At 48.7% G+C, this 17,151-nt stretch overlaps 1 protein-coding gene across 1 annotated transcript in view; it reads right to left on the bottom strand.

The window, feature by feature from the left end:
• Positions 1-17,151, bottom strand: part of DNAH2 (dynein axonemal heavy chain 2) — a 102,743-nt gene that overhangs the window by 16,542 nt on the left and 69,050 nt on the right. The window contains exons 44-62 of the mRNA XM_018064595.1: positions 16,590-16,742; positions 16,323-16,414; positions 15,850-16,048; positions 15,473-15,697; positions 14,279-14,383; positions 13,420-13,608; positions 13,137-13,222; positions 12,870-13,000; positions 12,566-12,715; positions 12,054-12,221; positions 11,706-11,866; positions 11,319-11,458; positions 9,926-10,058; positions 9,677-9,816; positions 6,992-7,202; positions 6,655-6,771; positions 6,345-6,486; positions 5,376-5,545; positions 5,145-5,261 (exon numbers count right to left, since the gene is read on the bottom strand). Coding sequence (XP_017920084.1) covers positions 5,145-5,261; positions 5,376-5,545; positions 6,345-6,486; positions 6,655-6,771; positions 6,992-7,202; positions 9,677-9,816; positions 9,926-10,058; positions 11,319-11,458; positions 11,706-11,866; positions 12,054-12,221; positions 12,566-12,715; positions 12,870-13,000; positions 13,137-13,222; positions 13,420-13,608; positions 14,279-14,383; positions 15,473-15,697; positions 15,850-16,048; positions 16,323-16,414; positions 16,590-16,742 — 2,829 coding nt within the window. The remainder of the gene's footprint in view (positions 1-5,144; positions 5,262-5,375; positions 5,546-6,344; positions 6,487-6,654; positions 6,772-6,991; positions 7,203-9,676; positions 9,817-9,925; positions 10,059-11,318; positions 11,459-11,705; positions 11,867-12,053; positions 12,222-12,565; positions 12,716-12,869; positions 13,001-13,136; positions 13,223-13,419; positions 13,609-14,278; positions 14,384-15,472; positions 15,698-15,849; positions 16,049-16,322; positions 16,415-16,589; positions 16,743-17,151) is intronic.

Below are 17,151 nucleotides of genomic sequence, written 5' to 3'. Positions count from 1 at the left end.
CTCTGACTGTTACGCTTATGCAGCTACTGGATGTATGTGTGTGTATATATATATATATATATATATACAGCTTTAAATTTTTGCAGTTTTAATCTTTTTAATTGAAAATAATTATGAAAAATTTCAAACCTAAGAAAAAGACTAATATAAGCAATACCTACCCACCCAGCACCCAGATTTAACAGTTGTTAACATTTTGCTGTATTTATGCCATCTACTTGTTTTTCACCAAAGTATTTTAAAGACTGTTACACACTCATGACATTTCAACTTCAAATACCTCATAATGCATCTCTTTTTAGAAAAGGACATAGTCATAACACCATTATCACACCTAACATCTTTAACTTTTTTTGAAAATAACTTGTCCCATTTGTTTTTTTTTTTTTTTGAATGGTGAATATGTTTCACACAAATCAACATTCCAAAGGAGGAAAAGTGTGCCGGGGTTTGTCTTCCTCCCACTCCCGACCCCAGCTCCCAGCCCCAACCTGAGAGGGAACCACTGTCATCAGTTTCTAGTGTAACTTTCCAGACTGAGTCCATCAATAGTAAAGAAAACGTAAGCATCGTGAGGGGAGCGCCACATTCGCCACTGAATCAGACCCAGGTAGTGCCCAGCACTCAATAAATATTTCTTGAATGGATGATTTTTTTCAAAAAGATAAATGGTAACATTCAATATCACTGTTTTATACTTTACTATTTTTCACCTGTCTTCAAATCCATTCTTGTCAAGCGGTCTCATTCTTTTTAACAGTTGCAAATTTTGTGTATGATGGAACCACAATTTATATGACAAGTTTCCTACTGATGGACATTTGTGTCTTCCCAACATTTTCTATAATTAACAAAGCTGTAATGAGTATCCTTGTCCTTGCATAAGCACATCTTGATGCTGCTAGTCCTTTCCTATTATAATTGTGTTTACTTTGTGATTAGGTAACTTAAAAATTCAAGAGGCATGAAAGCATGAAAAATCTTCCTCCCAACACTCTTCTCCATCTACCCAGCTTCCTTCTTGAGGTAGCCAATGTGACCTGTTTCTAGTTCATCCTCTACAGATACTGCAAGTATATTTTATACAGCTGTTTCCTGCTTTATCAATGTTAGACTATTTCTATGGACTTAATGCTATGATAGATGAAGATCTGATTCCCTTATACCAACATACCTCCTCCCTTTCTCTCTACATCTAGTAGTTTTTTCTTTTTTTCCTCAAGTATCACAATGTTTATTGATAGATACAAGTTATAAAATCAGAACATGAACATGATTGGATAAATTAAGTGGACTTCATTTCAATACTATAATAAGAGGGACCAATTAAAATTCTCACCATTTGTTTCACACCCACAAAGACCACTTCAAGGGCATTTAGAATCTCTCAAGGCCTTCCTAGGTGGCACTAGTGGTAAAGAACCCACCTGCCAGTGCAGGAGACAAAGAAGCAGGTTCGATTCCTGGGTTGGGAAGATTCCCTGGAGGAGGCCACGGCAACTCACTCCAATATTCTTGCCTGGAAAATCCCATGGACAGAGGAGCCTGGGCGGCTACAGTTCATAGGGTTGCAGAGTCGGACACGACTGAAGCTAGTTAGCAAGCATACACAATCTCTCCAAATTTCCTAATAGTTCCTAATCTCTCCTACTGGCTCCCTTTATATAATGTTAAATAACATTCTAGTGTTATAAGTAATAAATTTCTATTTTTTTTTGTTTGTTGCCACTGTGCAGGCATGTGGGATCTCAGTGTTCCAACCAAGGATCAGGGATTGAACCTGTGCCCCTGCAGTGGAAGTGCAGAATTTTAACAACTGGAAAGTCCCAACACACTAAAACTGTGTTCTATTTTATCTGCTGCAAAAGCACTGCCCTGTCGTTCCCAGCTATGTCCACTTCCCCAATTTTTAGGCGGTACTTTTATTTTTATATCATTGAGGTTGACAGTCATGAGAGGCCACACTGGGTCTTCTGTGCTCCATCTCTAGACTGATTATAATGGTCAAATGCTAACAAACAGTCAATGTCATCATGATCCGGGTTGGTGCCCAGTGTCAACCAGGCTGGGCTGCTCGTGTTGAGACCCACTCAGACAGGTCACTGTGTGGGCCGAACTGGTTGTTAAATACTTTTTCTATTATCCCTGATGTGTTTTTTCTTCCAGAAATTCTTATGGGTTGGCTGTGTCTCCTCTCTCTCTTCTGTTTTCTGTCTCTGGTTTTGATTTTTGTATTATGTTCTGTGATGCTGTCCTCCCACCCTTCTACCGAATGTCACACTTTGATCATTTTTAAATTTCCCAGAGTTCTTTCTTTTCGTTTGGCCTTTCATCATCCTATTTTTGTTCTGTGGATGTCATTTCTTTCTTAATCACTCTCTCTGATGATACTAATTAGATGAGGTCTGCTTTTTTCAAGTTTTCTCCATAACTTGAATTTTCTCTGGGTTTATTTTTCCCTTTGGGGTCATGGCTTGTTATGATTTTTTGCCTTGGTCGTTCCCTTGTGTGTTGGAAGACTTCCTCCAGGATTTTTTCTCACCCTTCTCCAGGGGAGGTGGTGACTGATCTGACTGGTAAAATTGGAAAGAGTAAACTGGGAATGCTCAACTGAGCTCATGCCCTTTCTTTTTAGGGGTGAGCACAAGTCCCACTCTGCCCCCCCCAACAACGCCCAAGACCAGGTAAGTCTGTCTGAGGATGGGGGTCCCCACTAGGAGGGCCACTTGCTCACAGACATCTTCCACACCCTCCAGCCTAGCCTTTATAGGTGATATTTTGGCCAAATGCCTTTTATTTCTCAATTTGCTTAGAACTCGGGCATAGAATAAGACTACTAGTTCTCAGATAGATCCCTTCCCTTCAACAGTATACCTTTTGGACTTTCCTGGCCATCCAGTTGTTAAGACACCATGCTTCCAATGCAGAGTGTGTGGGTTTGATCCCTGGTTGGGGAACTAAGATCCCACAACCCACATGGCATGGCCAAAAAATGAAAAAATGGAAAAAAAGAGAAAATGAAAAAAACAATGGCACAGGTTTAAAAAAAAGAGAGAGTATACATATATGCAGACCAGAAAACCCCCCCAAGACATTTTTTACAGTCCTGGGGGTTTCCTGATCAGACTGCAGCGTGTGAACAGGTGTTCTGAGTAAGGTGAGTAAGGTGAGTAAGGCTCATGTTAGGCCCAGTGGGTTTTTACACTTGTGTGGTTGACTTTTAACTTCTGTGACTTCAGTGAAAGTCTTTAGGCCAACCCTGTGTTATTTTGACCTTGGCAGATGGCTGTAGCTTTGTCTATGAATGAGTGGCTTTCTCTATAGACAGGATGTTTGAAGCAAGACAATTTCTAGGAAATGGGGCTTGGGCAGGGGAGAGATGTAGTCTGCAAGGGTGGCCTTAAGAGTTCTGTGGTGGATGAAGAGTCTGTTCTGGGACTTCCCTGGTGGTCCAGAGGTTAAGAATGTGCCTTCCAATGCCCAAGATTAAGTGGGATTAAGTGACTTGCTGGTTACTGCCAGCGCTGGGGCTAGAACCCCACCTCCTGATTTCAATCCCCCACCACCTCGGTTCATCATTACCTCTCAACCTCTCTTGAAATCTTCACTCTTTTACTCTTTTTTTCAAGCCTAAACACTCACAGGTATGGCCATCCATTAGGAAAGGTTTCTCACCTCTGGATGAATCATATTCTGGGCCAAATAATTAGGGGTTGTCCCCTTCACATGTGGGGAAAAAAATGGGCCTGTAGGGGCAGCTGCCAACAGCGTCATTCTCGGGAGAAGCATTTGTAGGGCACCTCATGTTAGGTCTCTGGTGGGGGATCTCACACCACATCTTGAGGACTTCTAGTTGGTAACAGTAAGCAAACAGGGAACTGAAATTTCTCCTTTGTTACTGAAAGAGTAAGATGCAAATTCAGCTTTCAATAGAACTTCAGAATCAGGCATGCTGAGCCACCTGCTTGCAGCTAGCACTGTGCTGACCCTGGGCTCCTGCCAGTCCAACTAAGTAAGAATCTCTGAGGGAGCCTGGAAATCAGCCATTTGAAGCCTTCTTTCCCATCAGAGTTGCTCAGAGATGGGAAACCCTGAACACAGCTCTAGAGGTCTGGGAAGGGGCCCAGAGTCCAGCTATATTACATTTCAATCCAAATCTTGAGTAAATAATTTTAATCATTACTCATTTGCTTGGATCCCTGGAAATATGTATTTTCCCTAGGTCCGATTCTGACACACAGCAAAGGTTAGGGACCCCTGGTTTGGAAACTGCCCTAGAAGCCCAAGAAATGGGTCAGAATGGAATCTTCTTTGTGTGTATGTGTGTGTGCACGCTGGATCTTGGTTGCAGCACATGGGCTTAGCTACCCCGAGGCATGTGGGATTTTAGTTCCCTGATCTGGGATCAAACTGGTGTCCCCTGCATTGGAAGGCAGAAGTTACTTTCAAGGGAGGGGAGCTGGTGATTAGAGAGCAGAAGTTGAAAGGGAGAATTCTTACTGGATACATTTTCGTCCTTTTGAATTTCAAACCATGTGGATATATTTATACTACCTATTAAATCAATGATAGAAAATTAGATGATAGACTGGAAGAGTTTTGAACTCTTGATAATAGCATTTATATTCTGCCTGATAGGAGAGTTACTTGTGCATGTATTTGGAAGGCGAGCACCTTCTGGATTATCTAGCCCTCTCACAGGAAATAACCCTCTCTACCTCCAGATGACAACCCCAGGTTCCAACACTCTCGTATTCCTCCAGGTCCAAGCAGCAGTGTGACATCCTTGCCCCATCCCCCGAGCAAAAACCCATTTGCCACACAGATTTCATCAGTTACTGTCTCAAGGACCTTCTCCAAAGGGCCCCAACAAAGGATGGCGAACACTGCTAGCTACAGGTCAGTTGTGGGAAGAGCTCCCTGGAGACAGCGCCCCTGTGCCTTTGTAACCGTCTCAACCGACTTAGCTTTCTGAGCCAGAGGCAGCCGTCTAAACAAGGCGCAGAGTGGGAGGCAGACAGGACTATAAGGAGGAGGGGGTAGAACTAGACAGGGAGAAATAAACACAAAGGAAGCATCCTAGAAATCGGGAATCTGGGAGAGCTACCACCTCGGAAAATGGAAAACATAGGTACGAGGCTCACCTCGCGCAGCTTCTCCTGAGCCTCAGCCAGGGCGGCTTGCTTCTCCTGAAGCTGGGCCAATGCAGCGTTCATGCGGATCCGCTTGGGCTCCACCACCCGATATAGCCGCCCGTAGAGCTGCGGAGAGACAGCAGGCACCCTCTCACTCGCCACCCACTCACCTGCCATGAGCCTTCCATGGCCCTCCTCCCACCCGGCCTCACTGCTCCCACCCCGTCTGTCACTGCCTACCTCCATGGCCCGAACCCACATGCAGAGGGACTTGGCGGCCAGTGACACGCGGCCAATGATGTCAGGCTGGAAGTCGGGCTGGGCACAGTAGGCTCCGATCTTCTTCAGGACCTTGTCTGAGATATTGTCTTTATCGAAGTGGATCAGTGATTTGATGAAGTTCTGTTCCCCTGGGGGATGAAGATTGGGGGCCTCACCTCCACTGCTCAGGCACAGCCACATGATTCCTGGCCTCAGTTCCCAAGGCCTGACCTCATCCCACAGTCCCTCCACTGGCCGTGCTCCCTCATCTAGACCCTTGAGGCTCCCTGAGCCTCCACAACCTCCCCAGCCTCTCCTCCCATCACGTACCTTCCACCCTCTCAGCCCGACCACTCATCCCACACACCATTCTGTCTATATACTTTGCACTTTCTTCTAGGGCAGGAGTCACCAAACTATAGCTTACAGGCTATATTCCACCAACAGAATGCAGAGCAGGAAAAATATCGCAAGAGTAAGACAGACCTTTGTTTTCCCTTTTCTGATTCTTGTCCTTTTCAGGGGTGGGGAGCAAAGGCACTCCTGTCCTTAGATTCTGTAATATATTCCAATATCCTTGCAACAGCTTCTCCCTTTGTGTGTGTGTGTGTGTGTGTGTGTGTGTGTGCAGCTGAGTCATGGGGCATGTGGGCTCTTCTGATGAAGGATTGAACCCGTTCCCCTTCACTGGAAGTGCAGTCCTAATCACTGGACCACCAGGGAAGTCCCTCTTTCTTTTTTGTTTCGTTTGCTTAAATGAAGATGAGCTACCTACAACCGAAGACCTTAACTGATGGTTATGCCTCGTCTTCCCCACCAGGCTCTGTGCTTTGAGAGTGGGCACAGTGCATCCTTCATCTCTCTCTCTCTGAGTGCCTGATGCCCAGCAGATGATCAGAGGAATGCTGGGTGGGCTGGCATAAATTACCTTCCAGTTTCCTGGCTCACCTAGCTGCCTCTTGGCCTCTGCCCAGGTGGGATCATTGCCTCGAAGGATCATGACTGCCTGCAACACCATTTCCACCTGGGCCGGGGGCCGTCCGTATGACTTGATCTCTCCTATGTCCTTCTTGTTCAGAGATTCCAGGGCCTGAGAAAAGGGATGAACTTGAGGACCAGAGTCAACTCAGGCGGCAAGAGGGGTCCTTTATGGAGACAGGACTTAGCTGAAGTTCCCCTCTTCTCCTCCCTTCCAAGGGGACTTTGAGAACAAGGAAGGCCAGCCCAGTCTCCTTCCTGTGCCTTCCCGTCCTGATACCCGCATGGCCTCTTCCAGGGCTGGTAATGCCTCTTCCAGATCCTTCTGGGCATTGTCAGCCAGTGCCTGGCACTTGACTTCCTCAATTGCAATCTTCTCGCTATTGGCTGTGACAGCCTAGGGATGAAGAGAAGACGAGGGTTTTGTCTTCACCTTGAGCAGAAGTGGGGGTGATGTTGCTAGTGGTAATGATGCAAGAGAAAGCTAAAGAAGACTTGAGGAGTGGAACTGGCACCCCCTGCCCTATAACTGATGGAGGCTGGGAAGCCCCTCTGCCCGGTGGGCACAGGGAATAGGGGACGTGAGGGGCAGGGGCGATCTGGGGGGGCGGGGGCACCTTCTGCTGCTCATCTGCTTCCCGCTTCTGCTGCACGATGATGACCAGGTACTCCTCGCACTGCTTCTGGAACTCAGCCACCTTTTTCTTGGCATCCTCCAGCTCCAAGGACATCACTTCCACTTTTTCCCTAGTTTCATCTATCTTAAACAGCCCTGTCCGCAACTTATTGGCCTGGTCCAGCAGCTCCTGCCGCTTCTCCGCCAGCAACCTAGGGGACAGAGTAGGATCAGGAACCCCAGGAGTCTGGGTCCTCAGAAAGGAGAGGCCCATGTAGCCTCCCTTCCCAGCGTGGCTCTGGTCCCTGACTTTCTGCTTGTTGCCACCACCACCACCCTAGTCAGATCTGTATCATTTCCTTGCCTGGATCATTGCCAACAGCCTCCCAACTGGTCTTCCTGTTTCTGGACTCTTGTCCCTCTCATTTATTCTACACACCGTTGTCAGAGTTGGCGTGCTGGCTACCGTTTTCACTGTGCCACTTCCCTACCTGAGGCCTTTCCGCTGTGCAGTGATTCCCCACTGTGCAGCAGGCAGTGGGGCTGCAGTGAACCAGAAAATACAAGTTTCTCTCAAGGGGGTGGCCATCCCTGGGCTTCAGTTCAATTCAGTTCAGTCGTGTCCAACTCTTTGTGACCCCATGAACTGCAGCACCCCAGGCCTCCCTGTCCAACACCAACTGCCAGAGTCTACCCAAACCCATGTCCATTGAGTCGGTGATGCCATCCAGCCATCTCATCCTCTGTCGTCCCCTTCTCCTCCTGCCCTCAATCTTTCCCAGCATCAGGGTCTTTTCAAATGAGTCAGCTCTTCACATCAGGTGGCCATAGTATTGGAGTTTCAGCTTCAACATCAGTCCTTCCAATGAACAGCCAGGACTGATCTCCTTTAGGATGGACTAGTTGGATCTTCTTGCAGTCCAAGGGACTCTCAAGAGTCTTCTCCACCACCACGGTTCAAAAGCATCAATTCTTCAGCACTCAGCTTTCTCTATAGTCCAACTCTCACATCCATACATGACTACTGGAAAAACCATAGCCTTGACTAGACGGACCTTTCTGGACAAAGCCCTGGGCTTCAGCTTGGTTTTTTCCATTTGAGAGTGAATGTGGAATTGTATTGGCACAATTTCTGACGTTTTAAGACAGACTGGAAATCTGGAGTTTTCCAAGGCTTCAAGTTTTAAATGTTGGCAACTCATTCACAAAGTTTTAATGTTGTGCAGTCCCCCCAAAAAAGTCTAAGAAAGATTGTTTTCTGAATTAAATACTAAATATGGGCTTCCCAGGTGGTGCAGTGGTAAAGAATCCTCCTGCTAGTGCAGGACACACAAGAGATGAGGGTTTGATCCCTGGGTTGGGAAGATACGCTTGAGTAGGAAATGGTAATCCATTCCAGTATTTTTGCCTGGAAAATTCCATGGACAAAGGAGCCTTGGCAGGCTACAGTCCATGGGGTCGGAGTCAGACATGACTGAGTAACTGAGCACGTAGGCACGTGCATGTCAATTGCTTAACACAGTCGACTGGGAAATCATGAACAGGATGTGAATCTATGGACCCAGGGAAGGCAAGGACTTGATTTTGTTAACTGGCATATATGTTCAGTTCAGTTCAGTCGCTCAGTCGTGTCCGACTCTTTGTGACCCCATGAATCGCAGCACGCCAGGCCTCCCTGTCCATCACCAACTCCCAGAGTTCACTCAGACTCACGTCCATTGAGTCAGTGATGCCATCCAGCCATCTCATCCTCGGTCGTCCCCTTCTCCTCCTGCCCCCAATCCCTCCCAGCATCAGAGTCTTTTCCAATGAGTTAACTCTTCGCATGAGGTGGCCGAAGTACTGGAGCTTCAGCTTCAGCATCATTCCTTCCAGAGAAATCCCAGGGTTGATCTTCAGAATGGACTGGTTGGATCTCCTTGCATATATATTACAAGTATCTAAGAAAGTGCCTGGCACAGAGTACATGCTCAGAATACTTGTTAAATGAATGAATTAATCTTGGCTATCATTATTATTACAAATGGCTTTTTCTTCACCTTGATTGAAATACTAAATCCAATAAACATGAGGGTTTTTTTTAACCTTTTTCTTATAACCTTCAAAGCAAATTATTGTGTTGTGCAGGTAAAAAGACAGTCAATACAACTTAATGAATGAATATATAACTTGGGAATGGTGGAAAGTCTAGAAGATATTAAAGGCAGAGAGAGGATATATATTGCCAAATATACCCATGATATAATGTCACAGTTGCAATGTGATTGGGATCAGGGACATCATTATTCCAGGAGACAAGGACACAGAGGTATATAAAGGGGTCACTGCCAGAGGGCCCCTGAGATGGCCACGTCCCCTGGAACCCCTCTCTTGGTTTAACTTCCTGGACAGAAACAAGCCCCCCGCCTCTCTGCCATTCAGTTCCCAGTCCTCGAGTCAGTCCCCTTGGCCAGCTCCTGGATATTTTCCAAAACATTGTTTCACCAATACCCCTCAAAAGACACCAAGCTCCTGGGAATTTCCCAGTGGTTCAGTGGTTAGGACTCTGTGCTTTCACTGTAGAGAGCACGGGTTCCATTCCCCATCAAAGACCTAAGATCCCACATGCCACAAGGTGCGGCCAAAACAAAACCAAAAAATCCACCAAGTTCCCAGGCCCTCTGTGCCCCTTACTCTTCCATCATACTTTTTATATCCAGACACAAGTTCCAGGTAGTTAGTGGGTGTGACGTAGTTGTGTCTTCGAAGTTCCAACAGCATCTTCTGGGAATATGTGGCCACTGACCAGTGCATGGTAACGAAGATCTGGGCCACTTTCTTGTGGATCTGAGATCAATGCATAGAAGTTATGAGACAGAGCAGGAGTAGAGGCAAACGGAGAACGGAAATGGGTGGGAGTGCAGGGGTTGAGGAGAGATGGGGAGGAGGGCCTCACGTTCTCCTGGGTCCCCAGATCGGCTCCCATCAGGTACTTCTCAGCCACCTCCAGCAGGGCCTCGCGTGGCCACTCTGAGAACCAGTTAATGGTTGTGCAGTTCACCAGGGCTGGGTATTGGCGGATCCAGTTCCTGGCAGGGGTTGTAAGAAGCGGTTAAGTCCATTCGCAGACTCAGCCTTCAGCGACGGTCTTTGCCACAAGTTCACTCATTCCCTAGGAACCCCAAAGCCCCATCCTTGTGCTCCTGTGTCGCCTTGTCCAGATTCTGCTCCCCTCAAAGCTGGTTTGGTGCATGATTTAGAAACAGCTTCTGGGGTCAGAAAGAGCCAGTTTCACACCAACCAAATATGGATCTTGGGCAAGTGGCGTAACCTTTTGAACATCAGTTTCCTCACCTCGAATAAGGAATAACAAAGCATACTAACTAGAGTTGTTAGGGGATTCAATGGGGTGACACATACAGGATGCTTAGCCCAGAGCTTGGTACACGGGGAACACACCACAAGCCAAAAATATTCAAAGATAAACAAATTGGTGACCTCAACTGCCTCTCTGCATAAGTTCTCTGTCCTTCCCCTCCTTTCTGATGCCCTTGAAAATACGGAGTATGGATCTCATGTGGTGGAGACATACAGGGAATATTATTCAGTCTTAAAGGGGAAGGGGATTCTGATGCTGGCTACATGGATGAACTTTGAAGACATTATGCTAAGTGAAATAAACCAGTCACAAAATGACAAATTCTGCATGATTCCACATCTATAAGGTATCTAAGGGGTGGTCACTCACAGAAAGTAGAAGGGTGGCTACCAAGGCCTGGGGGTGGTGGGAGAAGTGGGCAGTTCCCACTGGGTATCGAGTTACAGTCTCAGACAAGAATGCTCTGAGGATCTGCTGCATAGCAGTGTGAATGTACTTAAAACCAGTTAAAATGGTAAAATTTAAGTTTTTTTTTAAACCACAATTTAAAACTTGAAAACGAAAGAAAAAGAAAAAACAGCCTTCACCTTCCAGAAAAATAAACAAAACTGATCTACCAAAAAGGAGAGGATGAGTCCCATGTAAGTAACAGGAAGTTGCTGAAAGCAGGCACAGGCTGGGACTTGGTGGTCCAGTGGCTAAGACTCTGTGCCTCCAACGCAGGGGGTCCAGGTTTGCTCCCTAGTGAGGGGACTAGATCCCACATAGCACAACTAAAGATCCGGCAGGCTGAACCACGCCCTGGTGCAGGCTGCGACAATAAGACGCAGAGACACGTGGACACGGTGGGACAGGCTGGCACTACTCCGGAGTCTTGGGGGCAGAAGGCAGGGAGACCAGGAGCGGGGAGGAGTGGCCCCCCAAACACACACCAACTCCCTAGGGAGAAGAAGGCCGACACGGGAGTCACCTGAAGGGGTCGCCCACGGGGCTGAGGCAGAGGACGATGTGCAGGTTGTTCCGCACGCGCTCGATGAGGTAGGTGAAGAGGCTGTCCGAGGACTCTGGCACCTGCTCAGCGCGCGCCTGGTCTATGATGAGCGTCTGGATCTGGTGAACGCCGCCACAATCAGAGGGTGGAGGTTTCCAGGACAGCACCCAGAGCGGGAGGGAACAGCGGGGCACACGGGGTGTGGGTTTTAAGGCCGCTCTGCCCACCAGGGTCCGGGGAGGGAAGAAGGCCCAAGAGGAACAGTTCTTCCACCTAATGGAGGAGCTGGAGAGGGGGCGCGACAGCGGCATCCTCTGGACCTAGGAAAGCCAGAATCAACTGGTAGTGGGTGTAGAAGCATCGCACCTCTTCGAATTCATCCGCCTTATAGAGATTGGGGACCTCGCCCGAGCTAAGGATGTTGTTGATGTCCTCTAGGAATGATTCGTCAGCAATCTGGGTGTCCACGAAAAGGAACGACGTGGCCTTGAGCTCCACCCCAGCCTGGCGATACAGACGCTTGATATCTGGGCCAGGGGAGACAGAGACCTTTCAGATTCACCCTTCTGTCTGTCTTTCCTCTTCTATTGATTAGAAAGCTGTCCCCCTGCCAGGGACACATACAGGACACCATCTTCCCTACCTGGCTTCCCTCCCTCCTGCTATTTCACTCTCAGTCCCAAACCCACTTCCGTCTCAGAAACCCAGCCTTACCTTCTCGGAATTCCTGCCTCCGGTAATGTTTGGTGACCTCAATCTGGAAGGTGATGTACTCGCAGATGGATGAGGCCAGGCGGGCCAGACTCTGCCGCCCGCTGCCCCCAATGCCCACCAAAAGCATGTTGCCCCGAGGCTGTCCAATGACCCGCACGATCCGTGTGACTGGAGGGAAAGAGGGAGGATAATGAGTTGGCTGAGCAAGCTCAGGGGACCTCCCCTAGGCTGGGGGCTGGGACACCTGACGCTGCAATAGAGGGACCCACCAGTGTGGGAAGAGGTTAGTGCCTGAAGCTTGGGTAGCAATTCACCATTCAACCTTCACCATGTCTGTTAAATACCATCATCAAAGAAAAAATGTCCACCCATGGACACAAGCGCATCTGGGGTCAGGGAGGAGGGAAACTTCTGGGGCTCAGTTTGAGAAAGATCTGGGAAGAGATCCCCATTTCCTTGGAGTACCCTGTCACTGGGATGCTGGAGAAGGCCCGGGAACAGGAAGTGCTTACTGTGCTCGATGGCCTCTCGGAAGAGCACCAGCTGCATTGGTACGACAGCGGGTGACAGGTTGTACTCATTGAGTGCTGTCTCCATGGCTGTCTTCAGGACCGTCAGATCCGTCAGGTCCTCGTACACCTTGGGCTCCCGCAGGAAGTCCCCTGGGCCATGGCAAGAGGGGACAGATTCCAAATGCCTGGTCCTCCCCAGGCTTCCCCAGAGGGCCCTTCCTCCCTGGGCCCCAGTGCCCCGCCTCTTCTTCTAACCCGTCTCCTAAGACTCTCCAGCCTACAGGGGCCACAGCTCCTGGCTCACCAAAGATGGGAGAACGTTTGTTGGGACAAAGGTTATGAAACGTCAGGTCAAAGAAGGAGCCGAGTTTGTCACTTAGGATGCTCACGAAGGCTTCCATGTCTGTGGCGTCAACCAGTCGGTCAGAAAAGACTCTGTTAGGAGGGAGCTGGAGTTAGATCTGGGATTGGAGAGGAAAGTGGCCCTGGGGAGGAGAGCGGGGGATGGGGATGGGGGAGTGGAGGCTTGGGCTTGGGGAGGCCTGGGTCTGGTGGGCCACAGCACCCTCACCGGAAGCATTCGTGGATCCAAAGTCGGGTGATGCTGGACTTGGTATCGTGGAAATCTTTGTTGGCCCTCAGCATGCCCTGGAACACCTGGGAGAGGGGCGTGGCCAGTGGGATGGAGGGAGGGAAGAGGGTCCCTCCAGAAGTTCTAGCCAAAGTGGCATTCCGGGATGGGGTGATTTGGGGTGTGTGGGATGCTCCCACACTCTGGGGCTCACTTTGAGGAGGGGAGAATACCTCCAAGGAGGCTGTGCTTGGCCCAGGGGCAGGGTCAGATGGAGTTTCACCTTGGAGATGTCTCGAAGATTGAAGAGGTAGTGGATCTTGGCGGGTGTGGGCAGGAAGCGTTGCACCACAGTGTTGTACACGTCCAAGGTGGCCTCGGTCACCACGTTCCCAATGGGCTTCACCTCTTCCTCAAAGTCCTGGAGCTTCTGGTTGATCATGGTGCCAAATATCCGGATGATCTGGGACTCCTAGAAACAGGCCCTCAGACTCAATCTCGCAGCCCCTGGCCTTTTAGCCAAGGCGGGGACTCAGGTCAGTGGAGTAAAGCACTTGGGAGCAGAGTGGGGAGGGGCACAAAACACCCCTCAGAAATCAAGAGAAGTCATACTTTAGTGTATTTAAAAATCAGAATTAATGCAAACTGTCCACAATGAACAAATGCGAATGTTTTAAATAAAGACAGGATCTGTACTGTTGGTTTTTCCTTTTGCCTCGGGCTCTCATGTAGCTCAGCATGGCACTATACTGATCTTGTATTTGTTTAAAATGTTGGTGTTTTGTTCATCCTGAATTTTGGTACTGATTTTTTTAAATATTGCATTATTATTTGTCTGGATTTCTGAGGTTTGGGGACACCCCTGGGTTCTTCCCTTGCCTCCCCTAGCTGCTCTAGTCTCCTCTTTGGAGGGTGTGCATTCCCTTCATCTGCTTGGGCCCCACTCTCTGCCCACTGGGACTGTCAGGCTTCACACACCAGAGCCAGCTCAGCAGAAGCAAAGATGCCTGCAGAGAGCAGAGAGTCTCCCCTCCAAGTATCAGAGCTCCCTGAATGCAGCTTGTGATCTGTGCCCTCGTTCTCTAGGACACGGGTGGTTTTGCCTTCTATGGCCCCTCCCCCAGCCCCCAGGAAGCCCTCACCGTGGGGAAGGTCATGTTGATGATGTTAAATCGACTCTGCAGCCTTGGGGAGATGACAGTCCGTCCACCCCCAGGAGGGCCCATGGCAGCCATCAGGAACATGTCCTAGACAGCAAAGACCAGATGGGTTGGGTGGGGTTGGGGGAGACAGGCAGGAGGAGGGGAAAAGGAGGGGCAAAGAAATAGGGAGGATGTAAGAGGAGCCAGGAGGAAGAGAGGGAATGGAGGGACAAACGGGAAGAGGGAAGAGCAGGAAGAAACATGGAGTAATGGGAATGAAAAGGTGAGGGAAAGGAAGGGGTTTGGGACACTTTTAATGTCCACAGAGTTACTGAGGTAACTAACTTGTTCTTATTTCTTTCTCTTTTTTTGGCCATGCCATTCAGTATGTGAGATCTTAGTTCCTTGACCAGGGATTGAACCTAGGTCCTTGGCAGTGGGAGCGCTGAGTCCTAAACAATGGACTGTCAGGGAATTCCCTATTTGTTCTTATTTCATCATTATAATCCATGTTCCCAACTTGGAAAATAGAGGTAAGTTAAAAAAAACAAACCACACACAACATTTGATAACATCTTCTGGACATTTTCTTCTATTTTAATATACACATATATTAATATATACTTGTATCTGTGTATGTATGTTCTTTCTCTGAAACATATGAATCTATTATTAGTTGAGTTTTGGACCCTGTCAGATAGATGAGTGCCCCAGAAATCAGGCTGAAATGACTGCCCACTGATTCAGGAAAAATAAACAAGATGCTCAGGATCCCATGGGAGAACAGCCAGGACTGACAGGAGATTCCTGGATCCTGGATGGGGAGTAGAGAATTGGTACCAGGGAGGTGGTTCCTGAAACAATGGGAGGCGGAGAGGCCTGGAGAGGGGTGTTGTGGGCGGCTCTGGTTGGCATCAGCGTTGCCATGGAAGCGAGGTGTAAGAGGCCTGGGAAAGGAGTAGAAGTTGGAGGACAGGCTCCCTTGGTCACAAAGCACAGGGCAGTCAATGAAGAGAGTTACTGGCAGGAATTGATGAAGGAGCCAGATGTCTGGGTCCTAAGAAAGGCAGGACCCTCCTCTGTGGGGAGGAACACAGGCTTACAGGACTTTATCCTGGGGTCCCAGTGGAGTGGGGACAGAACCCATCACGGGAAGGGACAGAGACTCAAAGAACAGATTCTCTGGATGCTTACTCGAATGTACTTGATGGTCTGCTTCGTTCGATCATACCAGAAGCCGTAGTCAATCCAGAGGCGAATCAGCTCCAGCGGGGGCTGGGACCCAAACGTGTCCTTGGCTGGCATATTGAGGTCATCCATGAAGGTGATCATGCTTTTGCCTCCGAAAGGCACATAGACACCCTTGGTTCGCTTCTCCACCCTGCTCTCAATGATGCTCTGCACATTATTAGATGTGGTCTGGTGGGAAAGGTACAGAATGAACACTTGGGTCCCAAGAGAGAAATTCGAGGTTAGAGAGGCATGTCCAGCAGGCACTGGGCTCCCAAAGGGGAGCAGAGACAGGGAGGGAGCAGGGGCTGGCAACCTGGCCCGGGGGTCCTGCCACACACCTGCGCAGACATGTTGACTGTGAGCACTGACCACTGGCTGGAGGGCAAGGACTGCAGGACACTCTGGGCAATGGAGGTCTTTCCAGTCCCCACAGGACCCACCAGCAGGACGGGGTTCTGGCTGGCCACCATGGTGCTCACCAGGTAGTTGTAGCGGACAGTGTCGACAGTGGGCACCATGATCTTATAGAAGGGGGAGCTGGGGGTGGGGAAAGGCACTGTGTCTCAAGATCATGGCCCACTCTGTTCTAACTCCTGCTTCCTTCTGCTCCCCACTCTTCCTCTAGCATCACTGCTCTCTGATCACCCACCCTGCCTCCTGTGGGGCCTGGGGATCAGGCATTCTCCTCAGGGACCCTGTCCCATTTCCTCTAGCTTCTGCTTCCTATCCTGGAAAGTCATCTCAACTCTCTTGCCACATCTGCCCCCACCGCAATCCCAAGCCTGACCCACCCCCCAGGCCCGGCTCTGACTTTGGAGGGTAGCGCCAACTCTTAGGGAGCTTATCCTCAAACGATGTCCAGCTCCGCATCTTTGGGTCCACGAAATACTCGTACACTGTGTCCTGAGGACGGAATGTGTGTCAGATTACCAAAGCCTGCCTTTGGCTTTCCCTGCCCAGAAAAAGCACTCATAGATCACGGGGAAGAAGAAAGAGAGCTGGGTGGCAGGCTGAGGCTCAAGATGTCTGAGGATCAGGGTTATAGAAAAATAGGACAGCTGAGCTGGAAGGCGCTGACCTTGTTGGGAAAAGTGCCCTCGATCTCTCGGAGGTAACTGTCGATCTTCTTGCGGCCCTCCTCATCCACAGAGGCACACACCGACCAGATCATGCTGAACACAAATGTCAGCTCTACCATGGAGGCAAAGTTCTCACTGTCAGCTGGGTTCACCTGCATGGAAAAGGAGAAGAGGAAATATCCTAAATCTATTAACTGAAGAGATGGAGACCATAGTTTGAAGAGATACATGCACCACAATGTTCATTGCAGCACTATTCACAATAGTGAGGATGTGGAAACAACCTAGATGTCCATCAACAAAGGACTAGATAAAGCAGATGTGTACAGATATACAATGGAGTATCACTCAGCCTTTAAAAAGAATGAAATAATCCCATTTGCAGCAACATGGTTGGACCTGGAGATTATCATACTAAGTGAAGTAAGTCTGACAAAGAAAAACATCACTTATGTGAAGAATCTAAAAAATAATGATACAAATGAACTTATTTATAAAACACAAACAGACTCATAGAAAACAAACACATGGTTACCAAAGGGACTAGGTTGGGGAGAGGGA

The sequence above is a fragment of the Capra hircus genome, chromosome 19, assembly GCF_001704415.2.
Source record: "Capra hircus breed San Clemente chromosome 19, ASM170441v1, whole genome shotgun sequence".
NCBI classification, from domain to species: Eukaryota; Metazoa; Chordata; class Mammalia; order Artiodactyla; family Bovidae; genus Capra; species Capra hircus.
The sequence above is the reverse complement of the archived record's forward strand: the minus strand, read 5'-3'. Positions and strand labels throughout refer to the sequence as shown.